General features: G+C 50.7%; 1 protein-coding gene across 1 annotated transcript in view; it reads right to left on the bottom strand.

Moving 5' to 3' along the window:
• Window positions 1-521: 521 nt before the first annotated feature.
• The window catches only part of Trim67 (tripartite motif containing 67), a 30,892-nt gene continuing 5,675 nt past the window's right edge, over window positions 522-25,738 (bottom strand). The window contains exons 2-10 of the mRNA XM_041650269.1: window positions 18,949-19,044; window positions 17,061-17,183; window positions 15,536-15,646; window positions 14,096-14,249; window positions 12,364-12,509; window positions 11,134-11,272; window positions 10,134-10,437; window positions 7,359-7,521; window positions 522-5,996 (exon numbers count right to left, since the gene is read on the bottom strand). Coding sequence (XP_041506203.1) covers window positions 5,931-5,996; window positions 7,359-7,521; window positions 10,134-10,437; window positions 11,134-11,272; window positions 12,364-12,509; window positions 14,096-14,249; window positions 15,536-15,646; window positions 17,061-17,183; window positions 18,949-19,044 — 1,302 coding nt within the window. The 3' untranslated portion in view covers window positions 522-5,930. The remainder of the gene's footprint in view (window positions 5,997-7,358; window positions 7,522-10,133; window positions 10,438-11,133; window positions 11,273-12,363; window positions 12,510-14,095; window positions 14,250-15,535; window positions 15,647-17,060; window positions 17,184-18,948; window positions 19,045-25,738) is intronic.

The following is a 25,738-nucleotide window of genomic DNA, read 5'->3' on the forward strand; positions in this document are numbered from 1 at the left end:
GTGTTTGTGTGGAAGTCATAGGCCCACTGAGCCACCTCACTCAGTTATTCATTTGTATGTGTGCTGAGCATTGTAGCCTTATGGCGAGCATGAGGACAGTAGAGACTGGCATGTCAGCAGGTGACAGGGATACCATAACAAAGCTGGACAGGTGGATTCTTGGGGCTTGCCCAGCCAGGCTAGCTGAATTGGCAAGTGCTAGGCCCATAAAGAACCTGACTCAAAAAAACAAGTGGAGGTTGACCTCTAGCCTGCGCATATGTGAACAAATATGCACACATTCTCTCTCTCTCTCTCTCTCTCACACACACACACACACACACACACAATATTTTAAAAATGAAACCATACCTTCATTGTAGAAAATGGTGCCTTATAATTTGAACCCACATCTTTACTTTGAGATTTGGGAGCTTACAAAACTAAAGCTGATGACCCGTGGTCAGCCAGGGCCAGTCTGTGAAAATGGGGAAGGGACCAAGACCACACCTGTCTTCCAGTTGTTGGCAGTGTCAAAAGAATTTATTTCAAATCTGTTTAAGAATGTGGTAAAACTCAAGTTTCCAAAAAGTAATACAGAAAGTTCAACCAACCCCCTAAAGACCAGAAAACACAGTGTTTGCAATTCAAAAAATACAAACGCTTGTGGATACCTATACAAAAATTAGAAAAAATTACGTTCCTTACCACTTCCCACCCCTCTGTTTTCAGTGAAACATGAACAGCCACAGGACCAAGAGCTGCCACCAAATACCAACCACTGGGGACAGAATCAATGTGGTAGGGAGGGTGGGGAGAGAAGGCAAGGAAAGGCAGGAAAATGGGGCCAAAACAACAGTACGCAGCTTTCTGTTTCTGTTAAATTCCTTTGCCAACATTATACAAACACCTCTCATGCTCAGCGCCGTGTAGTGCAAAGGCGGCAGTCTACGTCATGCATTCACGTTTTCTGTTTGTCTACACCCCACTCTCTGCTGGTGCTGAGAAAGTGGGGGACTTAGGAAGTACAGTCTCTGGGGGTTTGGAGTTGGAAAGGCCACTACAGGCCACGCAAGGAGCTCCATCAGCCATCCCAAGGCCTGTGTAGCATCTGCTCAGAACTGCGCACAAAGGCTTGGTGCCCAGTGCCACCCTGCTGGCCCTCAAGCTCTGGGACCTTTCCCAGGGCTGGGTTGACAGCTGGGCCCTCAGTGAGCTGCACCACTTGAGGAAATCACCTCGCTTAGAGTCAGGTCCCACCCAGCTCCTTCCCCTGAATTCAGCACAATTCATGGAAAAGATCAGGCTCCCTGCCCTTCATAGCTTGTGCCACAAGTCCCAACCGCAGCCGCCTGTCTAAAATTGACTTGTCACTAGCCATCCCAAGCTAGAGGTCCCAGTTCAGCTGTATGTCATAACACTCTCAGGTGTCTCCCAAAGCCACTCCCACTGCTGGGTAAACAGATGTGAAAGGCCGTGGGTAGGAGGATTCCCTAAAGACCAGAACGGAAGGAAGGAACGGGGCAAAAGGCTGGCTAACATCTTTTCTTGGCTTAGGGGACACCGCACACAGATGCTTTTAGCACTCAAGAGAAGGTTGCTGACGGGTTTGGCCTGTTCAAGGCCCTGGCACGTCACATTAACCCAGGCTCTCCATTAATGGATGAGCTTGCTGTGGTCCCGTGAGTGTCTGAAATGCCAGGCACTATGCGAAAAGACTTGCTTGGGTGGAAGACACTGTGGTTATCCAGGTTTGAGCCACCGAATGAGTCATTTAGCCTGGGCCTTGCTGATGAGTCTATTCCATGATCCACACAGTACAGAGAGGAGGTAGTTGGCATGACCAGCCCTGTTTGCAGGAAGGGATACCGAGGCACGGAAACAAGTAGGATATTCACCTCATGCATGCCATGAGCCAACATCAAAGCCAGTTTAAGGGGTAAATGCTGAGAGATGTCCTACTTTCCCGTCCTGCCTCAAGCCCCCTCTTACCTTAGTTCACCTCTCCACCTCCTCAGGACCTCTTCAGACAAGAGCCATACCAGGCTGTCACCAACAACTGGCTATTCCAGGGTAACAGAGTTTGGACTTTGAATGTCTTCTAATAATATATGATATTTCTTTAACTCCTTGAGGGCCCCAAATCCATTAAGATGTCCCTGTTCCTTCTTGGAAAATGTGGCCAAGAAAAATGGAGGGAAGGAGCCTTTCTTTCCGAGAACAGAGGTGGGCTTGGCCACTATCTTCAGTGAGCAGAAATGGGAGCCCCTTTGTCCTCACATGCTTCACTGAAAACCTGTGAAGAATTCTTACGTTGGGGTAACATGAGGCCAGTGGCTTTGAAACAGATCTCCTATGTGACACAGGAATGGGTACCAACACTATGAATGTCAACACCCAACAAATCAATATGACCCAGATCCAGGTCAGCCCCAAGGGGGCATCTGGAAATGTCTGGGTATTTGGGATTGTCACACTAACTGGGGGTGCTCTTGGTATCGTGAGGATCCAGACAATGGGTGCTTAATGCTTTTCAGCACGCAGGCCCCACCCAAAATGTCAGCATTAAGCACCCAGGGTCACTCCCACAGTTCTGTGATGGTGTTCTTTACACTCCCGTATCGAGATTCCCCCCAGTGATTTTATCCACTGTCTTCACCCCTCTGTAACAAGAGACCCTAGGGGGTGGAGACAGCCTCATCAAGGGCAAACCCAGACCACCTGCCCTGAGGCACGTCTCCACTCAAGGAGCAAGCCTCTCAATCAGAGAATTAAGGCTGACATGCTGCCCCTGGGAAAGAAAATTCACTGTGGATGCTACACTCTGGCCTTCACCTGAAAGGGCCAGGGAAGGGGTAGGGCAACATGAGCGAGAGAAAGGCCTCAGTAAGGTGGACATCCCCTTCTCTCCCCTTCTCGGCAGAGCTCACCCTGTGTCAGGGCTCACCCTGATAGCATATTGCTTCCTGGCTCTGGACCCCTGGGCCCTACAGAGCCACTAAGAACATTTTTGGGATCACAGAGTACTCAAAGGACTGAAGGTGCAGCCTGGACCACACACGGCGTGAGTGCCAAGGCCAGGCAGTTGTCTCCAGATAGGACAGAGGAGGAAAAGCCTGGGCTGGGGTCCTGCTGTCCTACTGTGAGGGAGGAGGAGCTGTGTGTGTGTGGGGGGGGGTAGGTGCCAGTGGGTACTGTCAAGGACATTCATTTCAAAGGGATTGGCATTCCCTAGCCCACACAGAGAGCAGGCTCCAGGTGAATTTCTTCCTCAGACTTACCCTAAATTCCTACTCAGTGGCCAACCAAGGAAGGCCTCCCTTGATGTCATTTTCATACAGCAGTCATCTCAGCGTCAGTGCTAAGGACTCGATGTCCTAAGACCCCAGGATCTGTCCGTCTGTCACGTGCAATTCCAGGGCCTTGCCACTGTGAGGAGTTAAGTTCCTTCGCTTTTTGATCACCTCAAACCCCCAAGTGTGTCGTACGGCGCTGCTCTTCTCTCATCCATGCATTCTTGTCCCTGAAAGGCGCCCTGTGCAGAAGGCGGGGGAGGTGGCTGTGTAGGGCTGCCCGGGTTGGCCCTGGCATCAGCGTATTGCTTCTGGGCTCTAGTGAGCAAAGGGAGATTTAGCACCCCCACTCATGCTGCCGTGGGAGATGGGGAGCTGGACCTCCCTTGCTCAACTCCAGGGAACCTCCTTAAAGAGGTTAACTGAGTTGGGTGCGATGCTCACCTCTGTAATCTCAGTACTCGGGAGGCTGAGGCAGGAGGATTGCTGTGAGTTCAAGGCCAGCCTGAGCTATACAGTGAATTCCAGGCCAGCCTGGGCTACAGTGTGAGACCATGTCTCAAACAAACTAAAATAAGAAGGAGGAAGAGTAAAAGGAGGAGGGGAGAAGAGAAAAAGGAAGAGAAGGGGGAGGAGGAAGAAGAGGAAGAAGAGGAGAAGGAGGAAAGTGATCTCCAAGAGCACTGGGGGCTCAATTGTTGAGCATGTGCAAGACCAAGGCCATGGGTTGGATTTTCCAGCACCAGAAAAAATAGTCCCCTGGAATGGTGGCCATTTTCTTATCTCCCCAAAGCCACCCACAGCTCCAGGTCTGCCCAAGTGACTCCCACTTCCCAGGCAGGGGCTTGACCTGGGCTTTGAAGACTGCGGGGCTCCCCCTGGCCAGCTTTTCTGTGTGTTCTTACTCCAGAGTCTCTGGAATCTTCTACCAGAGAGCCAGACACCACCAGAGAACCACCACCATCACCATCACCATCACCGCCACCACCCCAACCATGGCCACATGTGACTGCCTGGGTCTTCACTTTGAAGCTCCTTTCCCTCCATTTGCTGGGGTCTTCCAGAACTGTGGCTGTGGGTCAACAGGACCAGCTGAGCAACTGAGGACATGGTAGCCAGGGTCCTGTGGGCTACCCTGAGGGCTTTAGATGGAGTTATAGGCCACTGAGCCAGAGACCACTTGGCAGGAAGAGAATCCAAAGAAGCCAAAGCTATGCCTCTGCATTGACGGTAACTCCAGGACCCAGTGTGGAGGCTGGACAGCGCTGAACTGCTCCTGGTGACGTTGGAGTATCTGAGGAAACAAGGGCCGTGAGCAAGAGCTCTGAGGTAGGACTGGAGGGTCTGTGCAGCCCAGTGGTGGGTACTTGGGAACAGGTGCAGGACCCGTGCACAAAGGCGGAGAGGAAGCACGATTGGGGTGCCGTGCAGATGCATCCGATAAAAACCAGCCCAGCTGATGGACAAGTCATTCCTCCGTGTAAAACGAAATGCCTGATGAATTCTTTCCAAAGGAGAGAGCAAGGTTACTGCCAGGCAGAGCGGGAGACTGCGGGACGCTGGAAGGGAGGTCGCGGGGCCTGACGGAGGGTGACTCCATGTGGACCTCACCAGCGCGAGCGGCGCTCCTCAGAAGAAGGAGAGCCTCCCTGCACCCCAGAGAACCCTGGCTCATGTGGAAAGACAAGTTGTAAGGTGTCGTCATTGAGTCTCAGCCTTTCTCCAGGCCTTGTTTGTCCCATTGTCATGGAGCCACCCATATTCCCACCAGGTACTTCTCATGTTCAAGATGCTTCCAGCAGGGCACCCAGGGAAGTTACAGGGGCTTTGATGTGAGGCCAGGGTCTGCTGCTTCTGTGCTCAAGGCCTAGCTCAGGAAGGAAGGCAGAGTAGATAGATTTCCATCAATGTCTGGGAAAGCAGGTTCTAGAAAAAGCCACCATTGTGCAAAGACATGTCACTGTCTTGGATTCCAGTGTTTCTGTTTGTAACTAAGAATGGAATGAATAAAATTTAACTGGTTATTACACACACCGTGTGTGTGTGTGTGTGTGTGTGTGTGTGTGTGTTGATAGCACATAGTTCATAATAAAGGCCTTAAGGAAGCCCTTCTGAAGGGTTCTGGTAGATTAATGTCCCTTCCATTAGTCCTGAATTAGTTTGTGGTGTATTGAAGACTCCATATCCCGAAGGCTCAAGGTCAGTTTCTCCCAGCAGAGGTGACAAGCTGCCGGTTTGGCAGGAGCAGACTCCTAGAAACAGGTTTGACACTGGCGTGGAGTGACATCACCGCGCAGACTCATCTTGGGATACCCGTCCCAAAGTTAGCTTTCCTCTCTCCCTCCAGAAAAAAAAAAAATCTAAGGGGAAATCAAACTTTCCAAACAATGTCGGAGAACATCAGCCTGAAACCAAAGGCTTCCAGAGCGCCCTCTTGAGGGCACCCTAGGGACCATAAGCTCTGTGGTACAGAGGTGAGAGGTCACTCCTGACAGACATAGGCAGCCACAGTATGGCCTTGTTACTCACAGCGCCTTCACTCTCCATTCCCCCCAAAAAGCATCTTCAGACATTCACTGGCTACTGGGACTTCCTGTTGTGCCCTTGTCCTCTGTGAGGGCCTCCGTGACAGCCAGCTAGGCCGCAGGAGCCACCAGGCTAGTTGCCTGCCAGCTTTGGCCGTCCGAGGTTTGTTGGCACCTCCAGTCCCGTGTGCAGGGTGACCTGGAAAAGAAGATGAGACAGCAGGGATTGGCTCAGTGGCAGAGCGCTTGCGTAGTGTACACAAGACCCTAGGTCCCATCCCTAACACGGAAGAAAGAGAGAGAGGAGGAAGAGGCAGGAGGTCGAGGAGATGGAGCAGAGCAAAGGGCAGGCGAGGCCGTCCACAGCACCAAATGCAATGTGTCCACTGGAGAACTTGTGCTTTGGGCTTTGTTACTCTCTTGTCCAGGTCACATTGCTAAGTCTGTGTCCCCTTGTGCATCTTTCTTCATCATAGGAGCTGCACTGATGGCCAGCTGGGTGCCCTGTTTGGCTAGCGCCATCAAGCCCTGCAGCAGAGGGAGTCTGGTTCTCACAGCCGAGTATCTAGTAGCACCTGGCTCTCCTCTAGTCACCTGACAGCTACTCTGTGCTCCTCAAATCCCTTTTCTTCTTTTTTTCTTTTAGTTTTTGTTTGTTTGTTCTTTCGAGACAGGGTTTCTCTGTGTAACAGCCCTAACTGTCCTGGAACTAGCCCTGTAGAACAGGCTGGCCTGAACTCTCAGAGATCCGCCTACCTCTGCCTCCCACGTGCTGGGATTAAAGGCGTGCACCACCCTTTTTCAAGTAACCAATCAGTTGTTGGGCAGTAGACACAATGTAGGTCCCTACAATGATGGAGGAAGGTCATTGGCTAATAAAGAAACTGCCTTGGCCCATTTGATAGGCCAGCCCTTAGGTGAGCAGCCTGGCTAGCTTATGCCCCGAAATAACAACACACAAACTGTATTCATTTAAACACTGCCTGACCCTTTTCTATTAATGTGTGTAGCACCGAGGTGCACTTACCAGGAAGATTCTAGCCTACGTCCATCCTGGGTCGGAGCTTCATTGTGTCTGCCCCAGAGAGCAGAGCTAAGGCGTATGAGCTCACTTCCTCTTCCTCCCAGCATTCTGTTCTGTTTACTCCACCCACCTAAAGGCTGGCCTATCAAATAGGCCAAGGCAGTTTCTTTATTAGCCAATGACCTTCCTCCATCATTACACGGCTCGAGGGATAGAAGGAATCTGTTAGAAATGAAGGGATTGATACCCCTGTCCTCTGACCTCTCGTTTGGCCTGTGTCAGGAGCTCCTCTGCCATCTCATTCCCTTGGGACACTGAGCCCCTGCTTCTTCCTGGAACCCCCCAGAACCCATTTGCTCCAAGTTATCAAGTAGAAACCAAATGCAATACTTAGGACCTCCTCCATGGATACTCAGAGAGGCCGGCATGCAGGCTGCCTATCTGGTGAACGAGGTGGCCAGTCTCACTAGAGTGCTCATTGTTCAAGAAGCAGATACGTCGCAGGGATGGGGCAGGCAGCTGTGTTTCTGAGGATACCTGCACGTTTCGGTTGAGGCTGAGGGCAGGCATGAAGACCCCATCCACGTGGCTGAAGGCTGTGGGGCCCTGCTGCTGCCCATTGATGAAGAAGGTCAGTGTGTGCTTGTTCAGGTCCAGCAGCACGCCCACGGTCGCCCCCTTGCACACTCCGCCTTCAGTCCTGGGAAGACAAGCCAGGAAAACCTGTCACCATGCACAGCTCCTGATGTCACAGTAACTGAGAGTACCCCAGATGATTCTGGGAACACCCTCATCCAAAATCAGCCTCCAAGTGTGTGTGTGCACGTGTGCATGTGTGTGTCCGTCCACATGTGTGTGCATGTGTGTGCGCGTGTGTGTGTGTGTTCACATGTGTGTGCCCATGTGTGTGCGTATGTGTGCATGTGTGTGTGCGTGCATGTGTGTGTCAGACACAAGAGAAGACAACCCTGAGGGACTAAAGCTGCTCAGCCCCTTCTAATTCATAGTGTCTGAGACTTGCCCACCAGGGAAGGAGAGCTTGGCAGCTGGATCCCTCCTGAAAACCACAGGGCACCAAGTGTGAGCACAGAAGGGAAGTAACGAGGTCATCTTTCTGTGTTTGGTCCACACTGATACAGAACTGCATGGAAATACAGGTACCACGCCCCAGAGATATTTTGAGAACATTCCCCTTTAGTTCGCCTGCACAGAACCTTCCCAGGGGACCAGCAGCATGTGTGGGAGATGCATGCTGAGTTGGGAATCAGGTCCCCTATCTGAGTCACCACTCCACAGGTGACCATGCTGGTTTTGGAGCACTTGACAAATGTTAGGACTAAGACATTGCTGGGATGGTAACAGTCTATCTTCAGGTGGGGAGGAAGTTTAAGTAATGACCTGGAAGACTTCGCATGGAAGCCTCTGTGCGCTTCTGCAGACTTTCCCTCGTTAATTAAGGGCTCCCTTAGCATCAACCTCATTCAGCCCTGGGAGGAAACTGTGAGTCCTTGGTTAGGACTGAGCCAGGGGCAGAGGTGAGGAGTCTTTAGAAGAAGTCTTTTCCTGACACGAGGTCTTTAGAAGGGCCTGGTGGAATGACTGGGAGGAGGATGTAGCTCCTTGTGGGGTCTTAGGGCTCAGTGGAGAAGGGTCCCACAGAGGGACTCTCAAAACTTGACAGTCGACGCATTTCTAATACTGAACACCAGGTGGCAGTAGTGACAAGTCTGCCCTGCCTGCTTTCTACACAGCCACCCCTAGATCACGTCTGGAAGTCGTGCTTCCTCTGGGAGAAACATCACCAGCATTTGCCTCACACCTGTGACACGGGAGGTGTGCAAACAGGTGTAGTTCTTCCCTCTGCTGTCTTTGGACCCTCATGTTCCTTCTGGTCCTCTATGGGAAGCCAAGGGGCTGGCTGGCAAGGGCTCCAGGGCATTTGGGGGCTATGATAGCCTATGCCCTGGAGATTGAGGGCTTCCTACCACAGGAGACTCCACTGATGTCCTCTCTAAATCCTAACAGCACCTGTTAGTCTCTCCAGGTCTGAGCAAAGTCCAGCCTGCCTAAATATGCCTCATTGTCTACAATAGAGATAGGGCTTTTGTGAGGAGGAAGGGCGCTCAGGTCGCCCCCTTGCACCCTACGGTATCAAGCAGAGTCAACACCCGATGCATGCTTAAGGTTATTACTGCCCCATCACAGAGTGTGATGGAGTTGGTTGCTGTATTGGCTCCAGCACACAGACACGGAACGGGTAGGCCAGGGTGGTCTTGGTCCCCCCCCCTGTGGGTTAGAGCTGGAGAGAGGTCAGCCTGTAGCACCCAGTAAGTCCACAGTACCTGGTCAGCCTGCATTGTCAGGTTGGCCTTTATCGCCTGGTCATCCTCGACCACGACCTGGTCAGCCTGTGCCATCTGGTTAGCCTTCAGCAGCTAATCAGCAGCCTTTATCACCTGGTCAACTTGCATCACCTGGTCAGCCTGTATCACTTGGTTAGCCTACATCACTTTATCTGCGGTACCTGGCCAGACTGCTTTGCTTGGTTAACCTGCAGTGCCTGGTCAGTTCCATAGCTCAGCTAGAGAGTCCAGGGATAGCCACTTCCCTTCCCATAAGCCTCTGGAGAGGAGGACATTACTGGTGAAAAGACAGTGGTCAAGTAGGGACCTGAGAGTCCTCAGGCAAGCTCCTGGCCAAACTAGACCTGACTTTCCTGGGGGAGGAGCTGGGTTACTCGCTGAAGAGAGCACACTGAGCTCTCTGTAAGAGCAAGAGGGGGGCCAAGAACACAAGCACCTCAGGGACAGACCAGCCCTGCCAGGACCCCAGCTCCTTGAGAGTGAAGCTTTTGATTATTTTTCTAGGGCACTGGTAGGGTCATTCCAGGCAAACCACCAGCCATTCTAGGCAAACCACCGGCCATGGCAGAGACTTCTGTTCCCTCTGTGGGAAACAGCTCTCCCATTAGCTCTGTGCATTGACTCAGGCTTAGCTTGGCGGTTGTAAAGAAAATTGGAGCAGGACCGGTAAGATAACCACAAATTAAGCTCCCAGCAGAAAGTCACTGTGAGGCCAGCTGGGGGGTGGAGCACCTCTAGGCCAGAGCGGCTCCTCCCATCAAGTACTTTCAGTTTCGCCATAGGCAGATGGTTCACTTCTCCAAGTCATTGTCCAAGCCCCCTTGAGCTAGAGTACAAAGTACCTCAAAAGCATCTCGTCTCCCAACACTTGGGGACAATCAAAGGGACCCGGTCTGCAAGCCACTCATTGCTAACCCCTGAGTCCCCGGAGGGCGGGGCGGGTGCGCACCTGTTGGTGTGTGAGTTACAGTGCATGAACCAGCTGCGGTTGTTGTCCACGTACATGGCCCAGGCCTTGTCATCCTTGCCCAGCATCATGTCCTTGACGACGCTGGCCCTGGCCACCCCGAAGGCGGGGTCTGGGTGGTTGTCATAGCGGTCCACATGCAGCTCCCAGTAGTGCACGCCTTTGGAGAACGCAGCTGTGCCTAGCACCACCCGGTCGTCATAGCTACTGCAGGTGGCTGTCTGGTTGTCATTAGATAAGATGATGTCCCGGTGACCAGAGTTGGGGTCAAAAGTGAACCAGGCCACTGGAAAGGAAGAAGTCAAAACGAACAAGGTCAAACAGTCTGTTCCTCTCCCTCCCTCCCCCACCCTTATGCAGGTGCGAGCACATACAAATTTTGCTGTATAGCCAAGGTGACTAATAGATTCATTTGCTGCTTTAGAGTTGATTTTCTGTGACCAGTGGTCTTTGTGGGATGCACACACTCACAGAACAAGTCACGAGGAACAAGCCAGTAACCACTCCTCCATGGCTTCTGTTTCAGTTCCTGCCTCCAGGTTCCTGCCTTCAATTCCTGCCCTGAGTTCCCTCAGTGTTGGACTGTGACCTGAAACCTACCACAAAGTCTCTCTCGCTCTTGCTCTCTCTCTTTCCCCCTCTCCTTGCTCTGTGTTCCTCCAAGTTTCCATTCCATTGATCCAGCATTGCTAAGGAGCTCAGACATGCAGGCCCCCTTGCCCCACGACCAGGGAGTACATTTCCTAAGCCCTGAATCCCAGCCTCTCCCCAATGATGCAGGCTCTGTTAGAAGTGACAGAGGAAATGGCTACCCATGGCCCACCTTGTAGGGAGGAGATTGAAAAACAAAGAGGTGACATGAGGTCACAAATCTCAAGTCCCATTAGAAGGTGGCACCGTCTTCTGCTCACCCCCTCCACCCCAGCCTGTGGGAAGTGTGGCCTTGCTCTGACAGCTGACCTCCCAGCTAAGGACTGCTCACCATCAGAGGTCTGAAGGACCACGGTCTTGCTGTAGGGCCCGACGCCAGAGGAGTTGAAGGCTTTGACTCTGGCATTGTAGGTGCTGTTGAAGTGGAGCCCGTCAATGGTGCACAGGGTCTCCTTGCCCACGTATACTTCCTGAAAGAGCCAAGGACATTCACTAGGTCTCAGAGCTTCTGCGAGTTCCCCTGAGGGCACATCCACACTAGAAGTGCCCTCATACCTACAGAAGTACCAGATGGAGATGCTCCAACCCAGGCTGGTCACCCTGGTGGGGGGCAGGCTTTGCCATGGGATGCGATAAGAGGAATGGGGTCCTGGGAGGATGGGGGTGTGGGTGTGAAGCTAGGATGTTGCCTGAGAGCTCCCTGCCTCCACTTTCAGCCCTTCCAGAAACCAAGGGGGACACCTGAAAACCCTCCTGCCCGGAGATCATCACCATCTGCTCCTTGACACCTGTCTCTTTGGTTTCTGTGTCTCCAAGACAGCGAGCTTCCTCATGCTGGGCCTTGATTCTCATTTCCTCGGGTTTTTGCTTTATTCCCCGTTCATCTCTGAGTTCCCTTTGTCCTGCTAAACACCAGTTTGTGTTGGATTGTTTGAAACAAGATGTTACTCCATAGCCCAGGCTAGCCTCAGACTCTCACTCCTTCTGCCCCAGCCTCTGAGTGCTGGGGTTCCAGGGATGAACCACACACCTAGCTAGCATTCATGAGCCAGCAGCTTTCCAGTTCCTGACGGGCCCAAGAAGACACCCTCCACTGCAGAAACATGCTTCCAAGACAGCCCACCTCACCACCCTAGCGTCAAAGCCAGAGAGCCAGGCTAAAGGCAATGTGGAAAAGCCCCGCAAAGAATCGTGTGGGAAGTATGTAAGATGTGGGCTAGCCTGTGGAAAGTGTATACATGTAGGCAGGGCCCTCTCTGAGGTGTCGTTCCTTGAATATCACCCAAATTTCTTTGCCAGGCACCTCTCCCTGAGGCTGTGGCCACAGCTACTACCATAGGAAGTGCTACCTCCTGAGAACCCAGACTGACAGAGTTTCTTCATCTTTGTAGTCAAAGTGCTTGTCTTTGGGTAACAACAGGGTTAAGAGCAGCCCAGGACAGTCCTCTCTGGGCCTTGCATTAGGGTTTTCAAACAACGGCAGGCGTCACCTGCAGCTGCCCTCCAGACCAGCAGGCCTCACTGGAAGCCACCCCCTGAGCAGCAGGCCTCTCTAACTCACCCGGAACTGCCCCCCATCGCCATCGTCCAGCTCCAGGATGTAGCCATCAGCGGGGCTGTGGGTAAAGGGCGGTGTCCTCCAGGCCAGGGTGACGCTGTTATTGCGGGTGCAGCACTTCTCCAGCTGCAGCAGGGGTACAGGTGGCACTGTGACAGGGGTCACTCTGGTCAGCACACAGCACCCTCCTGCAGGCCCCAATCCACCCCCACCTACCCAAACCCTCGGGACCTGTGCCCTGAGGAAGAAACCCCTCTTTTCTTTCTTCCCACCAAGAGCTCCCGGGCCATGAGGCACACCCAAATGACCTCAGCACAGCCCATACTGTACATGGTGTAGAGTCACCTATGTGGGTTCAGAAGGTGGAGGACAGGGCAGAAACCAAGTGAGAGCCAGTCTGCAGCTTACACTTAATCTGGGAATGGAGGAGCTGTGGCTTGGATCTTAACGTCTCTCAAACGCCCCTGTGTTAAAGGCTTTCTCACCAGGATGGCACTAATGGGAGGTGGTAAAGCCTTTGCGAGATGGGGATGAGAGGGCACATTAGTGGTGTGCCCATGAAGGAGATTGCGGGGCCCTAGCTCTTTTCTCTTTCTCCTTTCTGGCCACGGGACAGGGGGCTCTGCCATGGCATACCCACCACGGGTCCAAAGCCACAGGCCAACCTCAGACTAAAACATCCAAAGCCATGAACCCAAATAAATCTTTCCCCTTTTATAAGTCGATCACCTCGGATGTGACAAAAAGATTACTGACACTTGATGGAAACTTGATGGAAGCTTTGGAAGCTTTGCAAGGTCACAGGACTAGACCATGGCACCAGACACAACTTCACATGGCTGGGTAGCCAACCCATGGAGCAAGGGGCGGAATCCGGCATGCTCTGAGCTCACTAAAGGCAACCAGGAAAACCTGAATATGTCCCAGCTCTATTCAGGCTCAAGAGGATGTGGAAGGTGACACAGGCCACTCTGGCCTGGTTTGGAAGGGGAAACAGCAAGACTTGTTCTATAAACCTGCAGGCTTCGTTTTGACTCAGAATGACCTTGTTGTCTGTCCAGGGTTGGCTGGTGGCCCAGGAGAGGGAGCCTGTGTCAACAACAGGCGTTTGGCCTCTTTCCTCCTGCTCTCCTACTTTCTTACTTCCTCTCCTCCTTTTTCCTTCATTCTCTCCTCTTCTCACTTCTTCCTCTTCTTTTCTCCCCCCTCTTTATTCTCCTCCTTTCTTTTTTTTCTTCCTTCTCCTGTTAGAATTACAGGCATCCCATACCTGGCTCCTCCCCTTTGTTCTTTCCTCCCACCTCCTCATCCCCCCCGCCCCCCCCCCCCGTCATCTTCCTTCTCCCCCTCACCTGGGAATACACCCTGACATCTACACAAGCCCTCTGCACCTGCTGCTAGCATTAATAGGCCCCTGGAAGGCCGTTTCTTTAGCCTGCAAGTGCAGTCTGGGTAGGAATTTGCAACCTTGCTCACATATGCAACCTGAGCCCCTGGGCAGCCCAGGTCATGATGACACTGCCCCTGCTCTTTCTGCTTCCTGTCCTTGATCCTTGGTCTAAGAAAGGCAATTCAGGCAGCTGCAGCTCTCCCTTCCTGGCTGGGACCTGGGATCCTCACCCTTCCCTCTGCTACCATGCATGACAGGTTCCCGCCACCATCAAGCCGGCCTTAGCCTGTGTGCCTCTCGGGGAGGCAGCGTCACTAAATGGGTCCGACCACGGCTCACCCCTACATTTCATCTGGACGAAGTCCAGCTGGTGGATGGCTTGCAGCAAAGGTTCGCTGTCCAAAGTTAGGTCAAATTCCGCAGACACTTTGGGCTCCAGGGCACCTTTGACCCACTGCTCCTGGGACACCTGCACACGTTTGATCAGGGCATCTGAGATCTTAAAGGAAGCACAGAAAGGAGGTTTGGGTCTGCAGAGGAAGAGCGGTGAGCCTTTGTGGGAAAGGGCTCAGCTTTGTCTATGGCTCATCCAAGGGAAGAGGTGGACTGAGCCTGGACCTGAGTCATGGCCAAGCTTAAGTGAGCACAACCACCTAGACAAACTGTTGTTTCAGCCACAGTTCAAATACATAATCATATTAATGTGTGTGTGTGCATATATATATGTATGTATTATTTTTCTGATCATGTTAATGTGAAGAACCACCAATGAAATTAAAATAAAAAAGGTGGCCCAACATTTTTACAAAGTCATGGTGCTTTTTTCAGGTAGGAAAATACACCCTTTATACATCTGTTTGGCCAGGCCTCTCACTTGGCAAGGTGAGATATACTAGCAGCTTGTCCTGGGTGTGAAGAATGTGCTTCCATTGCCTCCAGGTTTTGAAGCCATGCCCGTGTCCTCCTGCTATGCCTTCTGCCAACTATTCCATGGCTTCTGCTGCAAATCCTGTGTTGCACCTATGTTCTGCCTTCCTTTGCTGCAAAATTCTGCGTCTGAGACCTGCGTGCATGTTCCCAAAGAATCATGATGTGCGCCTTTCTCCTCTTCTTTTCTTTTTAGATTTATTTTTACCTTATGTGTACAGATGTTTGCCTGCACTGTGTGTAGGTCTGGTCCCCTAGGAGGTTAGAAAAGGGCATGAGATCCCCAGAAACTAGGGTTACAGATCATTGGGAACCATCACGTGTGTGTTAGGAACCAAACCCAGGTCTTCTGCAAGGGCAGCAAATGCTCTTAGTCGCTGAGCCATCTCTTTAGTCCTCCCTGCAGCCTTCTTTGAGAGTAAGCAATGGGATCCATGACTTCTTCCATGGCTAAGCTGATACATGATGATGTTCTTGAGAGTGAATGTCCTCAAGTTAGCCTGCCTGTGGGGCAATTGCCCTAACAGGACTGCACCATCTCTGGGGGAAGGTGGATCCTGCCCCTCACCTCCCTCTGTACAGTTTGCCGGGCTCATGTGGCATAGACGGTGTTTTCCCGTTACTGGGAGGAAACTGGAGCATGGCATGTAGTCCCTAGAGATGATGCCTTTTCTTGCTAGTGAGATTCAGAGCCATGGTGACAGCCCAGGTCTCCTGGCCTCACAGAGCAAATGGGAAGCTATTCAAATCCCAGCCAGAGAAGGACAGAGCCTAGAGCAAGACCTGGTTCAGGAAGAGCAGGGAGCATTGGTGGAACAGAAGGAAGTTGCCTTCAGTAGTCCTCCAGGGGCTACCCACCTGCAGGAACCCAGAAGGGTCATCTTCCTTGATCACCTCCAGGCAGTACTCCATCAGGCCTGTGGACTGGCGCAGCTTCAGCGTGCAGTGATTGATCTGGTCCCAAACCATCTGCAATGGAGAGTGGATGAGCAAGAAACAGTTACAGCGACAGTGTGAGCAAGAAACATAGTTACAGCGACAGTGTGTAAGCAAGAAACAGTTACAGCGACAGTGTGTGATCAAGAAACATAGTTACAGCGACAGTGTGTGAGCAAGAAACAGTTACAGTGACAGTGTGTGAGCAAGAAACATAGTTACAGCGACAGTGTGAGCAAGAAACAGTTACAGCGACAGTGTGTGAGCAAGAAACAGTTACAGCGACAGTGTGTGAGCAAGAAACATAGTTACAGTGACAGTGTGAGCCGGTGCCTGGGCGGCTGGGAAGGGCGCTGTGGCTCTTCCCACTACACCACCAGCACTAGACTCTGCTCCCCAGTTTTGTAGTCTTCGCTGAGGATCAATGGGCCCACTTTTAGCACAGCAAAGCTTTCTGGGCTCTAGGCAGCCAGGAACACAAACAAAATGATGTACACCTCCCTCTGTGATGTGGCCAGCTTCCTGATTGATCAGAGATAACTTCCCAGAACACATGGCTCCCTTCCAACACACAACCATCTCTCTTTAAAGTAGCATTTTCTGAGGGGTGTGTGGTACTCAGGAAGTCTGGGTTATATACTGAGTTTGATAGTTTGTGACCAGCAAGCCCCTATATAAAAAAACAAACAGATAAGCTAAAATAGTATGTTTTGGGATGGGGATGTAGTTCGGTTTGTAGTGTGCTTTGTCTAGAATGTCTGAAGCCCTGGGTTAGCCCAGGAAGGGTGGTACATGCCTGGAATCCTAGCACACAGGAGGTGGAGGCAGGAGGATCAAGAGTTCAAGGTCTTTCTCAGCAAACTTGAGGCCAGCCTAGGCTGCATGAGACCCTCTCTAAAGGAAAAACAGGTGTTTGCTAATTCACTTAGATGCCTCTGGCACAGACCTCCTTAGAACCACTTCGGGTCATTCTCAGCCTCTACCTGAGCCAGGAACTTAGTGCTAGAAAGGGACATGACTCAAAGTCCCTTAGCAGAACCTGGCCACACACAGCTTTGCTGATTATAGATACGTGAGATCTAAAAGTCTGAAAAAGGAGACAGAGCGAGAGACCTGAGCAGAGCCTGACTGCTTCTGTTGCTGTCCGCACCTACTAGGCCAGATGAGAGAAGACCCCACCCACTCAACAGACACAGGCATCCAGAGTAAGTGAGAGAGGGGAGATGGATCTGAAGAAATCAGGATGCCGTAGGCCGGCTGGCTTTGGAGACTGTTTGAGAGGACTCCCTGATTCCTGAGCATAACTGGACCAGCCAGCTCTGAGCCTCTCAGCCACGACCACTCACTCAGTCACCTAAGACCATCCTGCGCTTAGTTAGGCAGGGCCACCCTATGCTGGGTGCAGGTGACATAACAGGGATAGAGGACCAGGTCTCTCAGTTCTTACCTTCAGCTTGTGCTCCCTCTCTTTGGTCACCTTGGTGAGCAGCTTGGCTTTCTGCCGGGTCAGTGCATCCACCAGGGCATCACACTGGGCCACCAGACAAGCTTCATAGTCCAATCCATTTTCCTGGGGAAGCAGAGAACCACGATGAGGAGATGCTAGTACCATAGTGTAGAAGAAACGGCTCCTCTCAGAGCTCTCCCTAATGTTTCTAAGGTGGGGGCAGCATGAATCATTAGTGTGCATCAAGAGAGGGTCCCATGAACCATGATGCAGCTCACATGGTGAAACAGCCTGTGCTCTGTTCCTAGGACATTTTTAGTGCCAGGTAGACGTAATCATAAGAGATAGTTAAAAGGGAAGAATCCTGGGCGAGGTGGGGCTTACCTGACATCCCAGCACCTGAGAGGTGGAGACAGGAGGAGCTCGACCTGAAGGCTAGCCCCAGACCTTGTCTTCAAAAAGGAGAAGGAGGAAAAGGAGGAAGAAGGTAGGACACAAGTTGTTCATGGAATAATCTCATACAGTGTCTGTGTGTCTATATATATGTATGAGTGTATGATTGTATCTGTATAGATGTACAGATGTGTGCCCTGTTCTATATGTACTTATATATGTGTGTGATTGTATGTATATGGATATACAGATGTGTGTCTGTGAATCTATCCATATGTATGTATGTATATATATGTGTGTGTGTATGATTGTATATGGATGTATAGATTGTGTAGTGACAAGCTTGGTCACCTCGGATGAGAGATGTTGGTCAGCTTTTTCTCTGTTCTATCTTCCTTACTCTCTAAAATCTCTGTACCACACACTTTGCTTTTTATAACCAGAAAAAGTAAAGCGAGTGTGAGTCTGTCTGCCTCAGTTCCCGGCTCTCTGGGATCTGAGTAGATTCTGACTTCTAACTAGGGGTTAAATTGTCCCCCTGGATCACATTCCGAATCATAAGCCCCAGGACCACACAGTGTGGCTGTGTTTGAAGACAGAAGGTAAAATGAGGCCACCAGGGTGGCCCCAGTCCAATCCAAATGGTGTCCTTATAAGAAGAAATCAGGACACAGACACACAGCGGGACAGCCACATGAGGACACAGGACTGCCATCTGCAAACCAGGCAGAGAGGTCACCTTGCTGAATCCATTTCTGCTACTGTCTCTGCTTCATCTCTGATCTCTTACAGTAGCAGTCAGAGAAAACTAATATTTCCTGTGTTTCATGAAACATCAGAGCCCTGTGACTTAAGGCTCCCATGGGAATCAGGCAGGGTGGACACCGCATGTCTATCCTCTTAGCACTTTTGAGACTAAGGTCAGCTTGGGCTTTGTAATGAGACCCTGCATATAACAACAGCAACAATGATAACAATTTTTAAAGGAGGAAGAAAGGTAGGGGAGAAAGAGGAGGATAAAGAAGAAGAGAGGTTCAGAGCCCTTAATCCTTTTCTCGGGCAAGGCATGAAAATGCTCCAGGCCTTCCTCTGTGCACATGGACCCTCTGTGTGTACGTGGTGAACTCTCCCTCCCTTGCACACAGCTCACCGAAGTGAGACTCACTGCTCTCTGTATGTCTTTCAGGCTCAATATGGGACATAGCATAGACACTCAGATAACACGTTTGTTTAGGAAATGAGGTGTTTATGTTCTGGTGCACAGATTACACAAGCGCATCTCAGTATAAAAGTGTTACCTGCGTGTAAACGGATGGAGACTGGCTCCTTCAGTACCCAGGACGGTACAACCAGACAGGTGGGCCCTCTAAAAACATCACTGCTGAAAACCACTGTCTCAAGACCAACCGTCCTCTTCCTCTGTGTGTGACAAACATTCCACCCGGTCTGTCCAGCTGTCTGCCCAGCTGTCTGTCCAGCACCAGCGTCTGCTCACCTGGATCTGCTGCAGAATGTTCTTGAGCTGAACCAGAAACTCCTTCGCCTCCTTGGCCTTATCTGAAACCCCATTCAAGGCCTGAGACAGCTGGGCCTGGAAAAGACATCAAGGATGGAGAAGCTCGTTAGCGTGGGAGGTGTGCACCTGCACCGTCGTGCTAGCCTGTGTTTGTAAGGGAGCTAAACCGGTCCCCTTGGTAAGTCGTCCTCACTTAGAAAAGAGGCCACGGCTGATCCACAAGCCGGACAGTGCATGCCTGTTTCCCATTTGTTGTTGATGTTGTTTACGCGCTGGGCCGAGAGGGAAGCTCGGGATCTTGCTACCTGCACATGCTAAGTAGCCACTCTGCCAATGAGCTACATCCCCAGACCAACATGGATCTACTTCCTGGCAGGGCTTGGTGAGTTGTTCTAGTTTCATTTCTGTGGCTGTGATAAAATAATCTGGAAAAGGTAATGTAGGAGAGGAAGCGTGTGATTGGCTCGCAATTCCAGCTTGCGGTCCATTATTGCGGGGAAGTCAAGGCAGGAACATTGAGCACCACACCCGCCATTAAGAGCATAAATGCATGGTTCCGTGCTCGCTTGCTCTCAGAGGGCTTCTTCCTCTTATATGGTCCAGGATTCCTTGCCTAGGAAATAGTGCTGCCCACAGCCAACTAAGTCTTCCCACGTTCATTAGCTTAGTTAAGACAGCACCACCACACAGGGAGAGATGCCTAGAAGCCAACCCAATGTCAGTGATCCCTCATAGAGGGACTCTCTTCCCAGGGGATTCTAGGTGTGTCAGGTTGCCACCTGAGTGTTGACTAGTCCATGCTCCACCCACTGACCCAAAGCTGCATTCCAGACTTGTGAGCTAATTGGTGGAAACTAACAGCCTATCCCAATGGCTGCAGTGCTCTGTACAATAACACAGTGGGCACAGGCCTTTGCCTGGCCTGGCCTTCCTCTTCCTGCCACAGACAGATCTGTCTCCCATCAGTAGTACTGTAAATATTCCTGACCCCAGTCAGGCCCCACCCTCCACCTACCACGGTGACAGAAAGTCTGACAACTTGCACAGGAGAACTGTGTATGGACTGGACTCACACTGCTCCATCCACGGAACCACTGGACCAGATCCTTTCCGGATCCTCGTGCAGAGCCTACATACTTACACCTTGGTCTGGGCCTCCGGTCTCTGCAACGTAGAGGATGGATCTGTTTGTTTGTTTTTCTCCAAGACAGGGTTTCTCTGTGTATCTTTGGCCGTCCTGGAACTCCCTCTGCAGACCAGGCTGCCCTTGACCTCACAGAGATCTGCACATCTCTGTCTCCCTGAGTGCTGGGATCTATTATTGTAAGCTACTTGATTTGCACTGACTTATCTGATAACTGCAACCAATGAATCCATTAGGTACAGTCTTTTCTTCTAGTTCTTCATGAATATTCATAAGATGGAATTACACTACGCCTGTACTTTGTCCACATAACACAAACAGACATGACCTTCTGGAGAAGAGGAGGGGGCAGGCCAAGGTCCACTACCTTCAGGATGAGTCAGAAGCCCAGAAACCCAAGTGCTCAGCAAGCATCATGGCGTCCTGCTAACTCTCTCTAATCAGTCCCCACCCAGCCTTTCCGGAGGCAGATGGAGACTAGGGAACCTACTTGAGGACAGTTCCAAATGAACCAGCTCTTTGGGGCTCAGTCCTGTTTCTATTCCATTGTTCAGTGGCAGAGCCCGAGGTGGGAGCTGCTCTTTCCTGGAGCCGGCCAGAGGAACAGGACAATTAGGGCAAGCCAGCCATGCTTCTAATTCTCACAGAGGGTACAGTTACGAGAGACGTCCCGTCTAAGCCTCACTGCGTAAGGGCACAGAGGCGAGGCTGTGGACAGGGACACGGTCTCTGCCACTCAGCCTTTGCACTTACATTAATGAGCATGACAGTGACAGGGCTTTTCCTTGTGACGTGTGACAGGTGGTCTCCATTGTGTTCGGTCAGGAAAGTGCATTGTCTCTGGGCTGGGGAAATGGTTCAGAGAGTAAACTTCTCGCTGTGCAAGCCTGGGGTCCCGAGTTTGGGTCCCCAGCCCCTAAATAAAAGCCAAGCGTCTGTAACCCCAGTGCTGTGTGGGATGGTGAAAGACAGATGTCTGAAGCTCATTGGCCAGCCCGCCTAGCTGTTGGAGAACCATTGAAGAAGATACCCGACGTGGACCTCTGGCCTCTACCGTCACCTCAACACAAGTGTACTCAAATGCACAAGTGCACAATACCATCATAAGCATGTACATAGACAAGAAGAAGTTCATCCAAGAAGAATGTATTGTCTTAATACAAATGGCAAATGACCAAATTCTACAAACACCTTCCCTGTAACTAGCTTCCTCTGCCTTCCCATACCTCCTCTGCCCGTGTGACATTCCAGTAAGTTGGTCCAGCAAACCTACGCCCAGTGTATGTATTCTCTGGGTCAAGAAAAAGCATTCCGGCATTTCCCAGCTGGCTCCTGTCATCTTGCGAGGTCAGCTGATTGCTTCTGACACACACAAAAAGAGACATCGGTTGCAGGCAGGCAAGAGGGAGGAACGGAGGAAGGGAGGGATGGAGGAAGGGAGGGATGGAGGAAGGGAGGGGGAGACAGAGAGGGATGGGAGAGGTAGAGAGGGAGAGGAAGAAGGAGAGGAAGTGAAGGAGGGAGGGGGAAGGGAAGGGAGGGAAAGAGGGGGCAGGCAGACAGGCAGGCAGGAAGGTTGAGGCAGCGGTGAGCTCAGAGTGTAAGGAAATGTGTACCCGGAAAGACATTGATTGTTCTTGTATTTTCACACACGGTCCCCTAAGAATGACCCTTCCTTTGTGAATCTCTCTGCGCACGAGTCGGTGAGCAGTTAATAGTGTCAGCTCTGAAATAATAATCTATGGTATTGACATTAGCATACATCTCAGGGTTACAGCTTATTCATTACTCAATAAAGGTTCTTTTGACCTCCTGAGTGCCGGCTGCTCTCCTGGCTACTAGAGTACAAAGACGCAATTAAGGCGCGATCCTTGCTCACAGGGTCCTTGAATTGCGCTGTTATTTATGTGTGTGGTATCTAGAGATGGCTCAGAAATGAAGAGATCATGTCAGGCTCTGTCAGCTGCATGGCGTCATGCAGGTGTGAATAACGAGAGTCTAACAAGATGGAATTCTATTTTTAAAGCCGGTTCTAGTATTAGAATAAGTGCCCACTGGAGGACTCGAGACTACCCAACTGGTGGGAAAGAAGCGAAAGTGAGCACAAGCCACGCTTCCTGAGCAGATAATAGCTCAGGTCACACCCCACCAGCAACAAGAACAGGCCTGGTTGGGGAAGTATGGGCACAAACCCTGCACTGGCATCTCAACTTCAGCCGTGAAGCTAGACCACATGCCAAGCAGAGCCAGGCAAGGTGCTTGACACCCCCAAACCAAAACAACTTGCTTAGGACCAGACAGGTTATAGTTTCAGCACCGTAAAATCAAGATGACCTCGCTATGGTCAGGTTAGCTCAAGTATTGGTGTCTCAGAACCAAAGTGCCTTCCCTAGGATTATGTCTTGAAACTACTTCTGCGACAATAATGACTAAGGAGAATCTGTCTCAGTTCATCTCTGTGGTCAAATCACCCAAACAAATAAATAAATCACGTCTGTCTCAGGGTTTAGATTACACCCTTTACCATCCACATCCCTCTACTCCCCTGACCCCTGACTTGCCTCTCCCATGCCCCCACGCCTCTCTTCTGTCCCACACTGAGAACTATCTCCATGCATGTTCAGTCGTATGCACACTGCTGCTATTCTCTTTCCCTCCTTCCTTCTTTCCTCCTCCTCCTCTTCCTGTTCTTCTAGGTTTTTCAAGACTTGGTTTTTCTGTGTAGCCCTAGCTGTCCTGGAAGTTGCTCTGTAGACTAGGCTATCCTCGAACTCAGAGATCTGCCTGCCTCTGCCTCCCCATTGCTTGGATTAAAGGTGTGGGCCACCACCCTGCTTGGTATTGCGGATGTTCTGGGTTTCTTGTTTGTAATGTGACAGCTGCCTCTTGTCCACTTAAACAACCAGAGGTAAGAATCATCCCAAATCATCCTCTCCATCATCCTCTTAAATCCCTTTCTACCATTTCCTCAGGGATCCCTTTTTCTTGCTTATTTTCTCTTCCCAATTTTGTTCCAGTAGCTTGGAAAGTAAATCGAGGTGTTCAGAAGGGGTCTTCCATCAGGTTTTATTAGCAAAACAGAGTAAAGTATGTAGACAGAAGTTTCTGTCCTGTCTGGTCCCGCAGCTTTTCTCAATAAGGCATTCTCATCTTGCTTCCTCTGCTTCTGGATGACGACTGCATCTTTGCCTTTTCTCTTCCCAGAATTCTCCTAGTCTGATTGCCCCACCTATACTTCCTGCCTGGCTACTGGCCAATCAACATTTTATTAAATCAATACAAGGAACAAATCTTTATAGTGTACAAGAGCATTATCCCACAGCAAAAATGATGAAAATGGATAAGAACTCTGACCTGGCTTTGCCAGTTCTCCTGTGAGGTTTAAATGGGGCTAAGGATAGACCTTTCTTTGCCTCTCAAGCTTGATGTCCCTTCCATGTGGCCTCTTGGTTTCTTTGTTCCACCAGACCTCTCCACTGTCTACAGACATTTCCATAACTTCCCAGTGCCAAAGGGGCAGCTAATTACTCAAGTTTCCCAGTTTTGTTAGACACAATGTCATGTTTTTTTACTATCCCTATCATTTGTGTCAGAATTTAAACACAAGGCGCTCTACCAGTCGTGAGTCTTAGTAAACTACAGGTATGGAACCCGGCTGGGTGAGCGGGGCTGTGTGAGGACCAGTCCTCAGCAGTGATGGATAGAGTGACAGAATCAATAGGGGAGGCCAAACAGGCTGATGGGCTACAATGATGCCATAGCAGGTGTGACATCAGACGGTGACATGCCATCTCAACGTCCACAGTGGTCATTCTGGAGTCTGTGGTACCCACGCTGGGAAGAGTAGCTTCTTCCAGCAACCATAAGGATTCTGGGTTCCTGTTGTCAATATCTCTGGCAACATACTGGTTTTGTCATGGTCTCTGGGACTCCTAGGAATTAGGGGAGTCTTGAGGCTGATTTTCAGAGCACTCACTTCCTCTGGTTTCCTGCAAGCTTATGTTTGTTTTATTTTGGTTTTTGGCTTGCTGGTTCAGCTGTTTACTTCAAGGGTAATTGAAGGTAGATCGTAGGCATCTATCCAATTCAGGACAGCATTATTCTTCAGGAGCAGCGTGACCACTCTGTAGCTGAGGGAGAAGAGAAGAAAGCACCTCTCTTCCTGAGTAAGGAACAGAGACTGTCCTGGGAGCACACCCTGAGGGGCTTCTCGCTGTGAGGAAGTGGGCAGAATGACCGAGATACCAAGAAGGCTTCAAGGTGGTGAGGCTAGTCAGAAGACTTGACACAGCCTGCGCAAGAGCTAGTGATCTCAGAGACTCAGCAATGGATGTTATTCAGACCATAACACAAAAGACGAGGAAAAACAGAACAATGCATCTGAGAAGCAAAAACACAAGGCAGTACTAAACAAACTAATAGACGCGCATTGGAGTCTGAGAAGGGTGAGAGAAGGCGTGGGGAAGGAGTTGCCAGAACGGAGACGAGTGAGCTGAGAATACAGTAGACAACAATTCTGCAAAATAACAAAGGATATCAAACCACAAGTCCAAGATGCTTAGAGGATCCCCGGCAGGGACAAAGGCAAAAGCAAAAGCTCCCCCTCCACCTCTGTGGCCTTTCTCCTGATGTAATTCCCACACTTAGAGCTCCGTCTACTGGGAATGCCTCTACTTACACTTCCTGCCTCCTCATTGCTCCCAGAGAGCAGAATGGCCTTTTTGGAAATGAACATCTCAGGACTGGAGGGATGGCTCAGCAGTTAAGGTACACGCACATTACTGTCGTTCACACTTTAGTACCTACCCCTTATCCAAAGCCGCCCATCTCATTACCCACTCAAATATTTTGTTTTTGCTGTGGTGGGTGTACACGCGTGTGCGTGCATACATGCATGTGTGCGTATGTGCGTGCGTGCGTGTGTGTGGAGAGAGAGAGAAAAAAACGTGTGTGTTCATTTATATGCATGCCAAAGGACAAACTTAGATGTCATTCCTCAGGCACCTTCCTCCAACTTCTTTGTTTGAGACAAAGTCTCCTATTGGCCTGGAACTTTGTCAAAACTAAGCTGACTGGCTAGTGAGCGAAAGGGACCTGCCTATCTCAGCCTCCATCTCAGTCTCTGGAACTACAAACGTGAGCCACCATGACAGTTGTTAATGTGTTTCTGCAGATTAAGTTTGGGCCCTCACCCTTGCCAAGTGAGCTTCTTACTGACTGAACCATCTCCCAGCCCCCATGCTGAAATTTTTACCCTTTGAGGTAAAATAGCAGCTCCTCCTGAAGCCTTGGTCCTTAGGACACTAGTGGTCACGGCTCTTTAGTGGGCAGATTGTAGCACAGACTTTCCTGAGACGTAACTCAGTGAAGGATGTGATGGTGAAGAGTCACGGTCAGCTCTGCTTAAAACAGGAAGTGCCAGCAGCGGCTGGTGTGTAGACAAACAACTCCATGCATAAGCCATCATCCAGACGGCGGTGGTTTGCTGAGTGACAGCAGGGCTTCTTTCTCCCTCGAGGAAACCTTTCTGGTTAGTCCTATTTCATTAATTTCCTAGATTTTAGACATCACCTAGATGTCTAAAAAAGATCACAAACTAGAATCAAAGATTGGGGGATTGGGTTA

The sequence above is a fragment of the Microtus oregoni genome, unplaced genomic scaffold (genome assembly GCF_018167655.1).
Source record: "Microtus oregoni isolate MIOR12 unplaced genomic scaffold, Mior012 000004F_ref0000308, whole genome shotgun sequence".
In the NCBI taxonomy this organism is placed as follows: Eukaryota; Metazoa; Chordata; class Mammalia; order Rodentia; family Cricetidae; genus Microtus; species Microtus oregoni.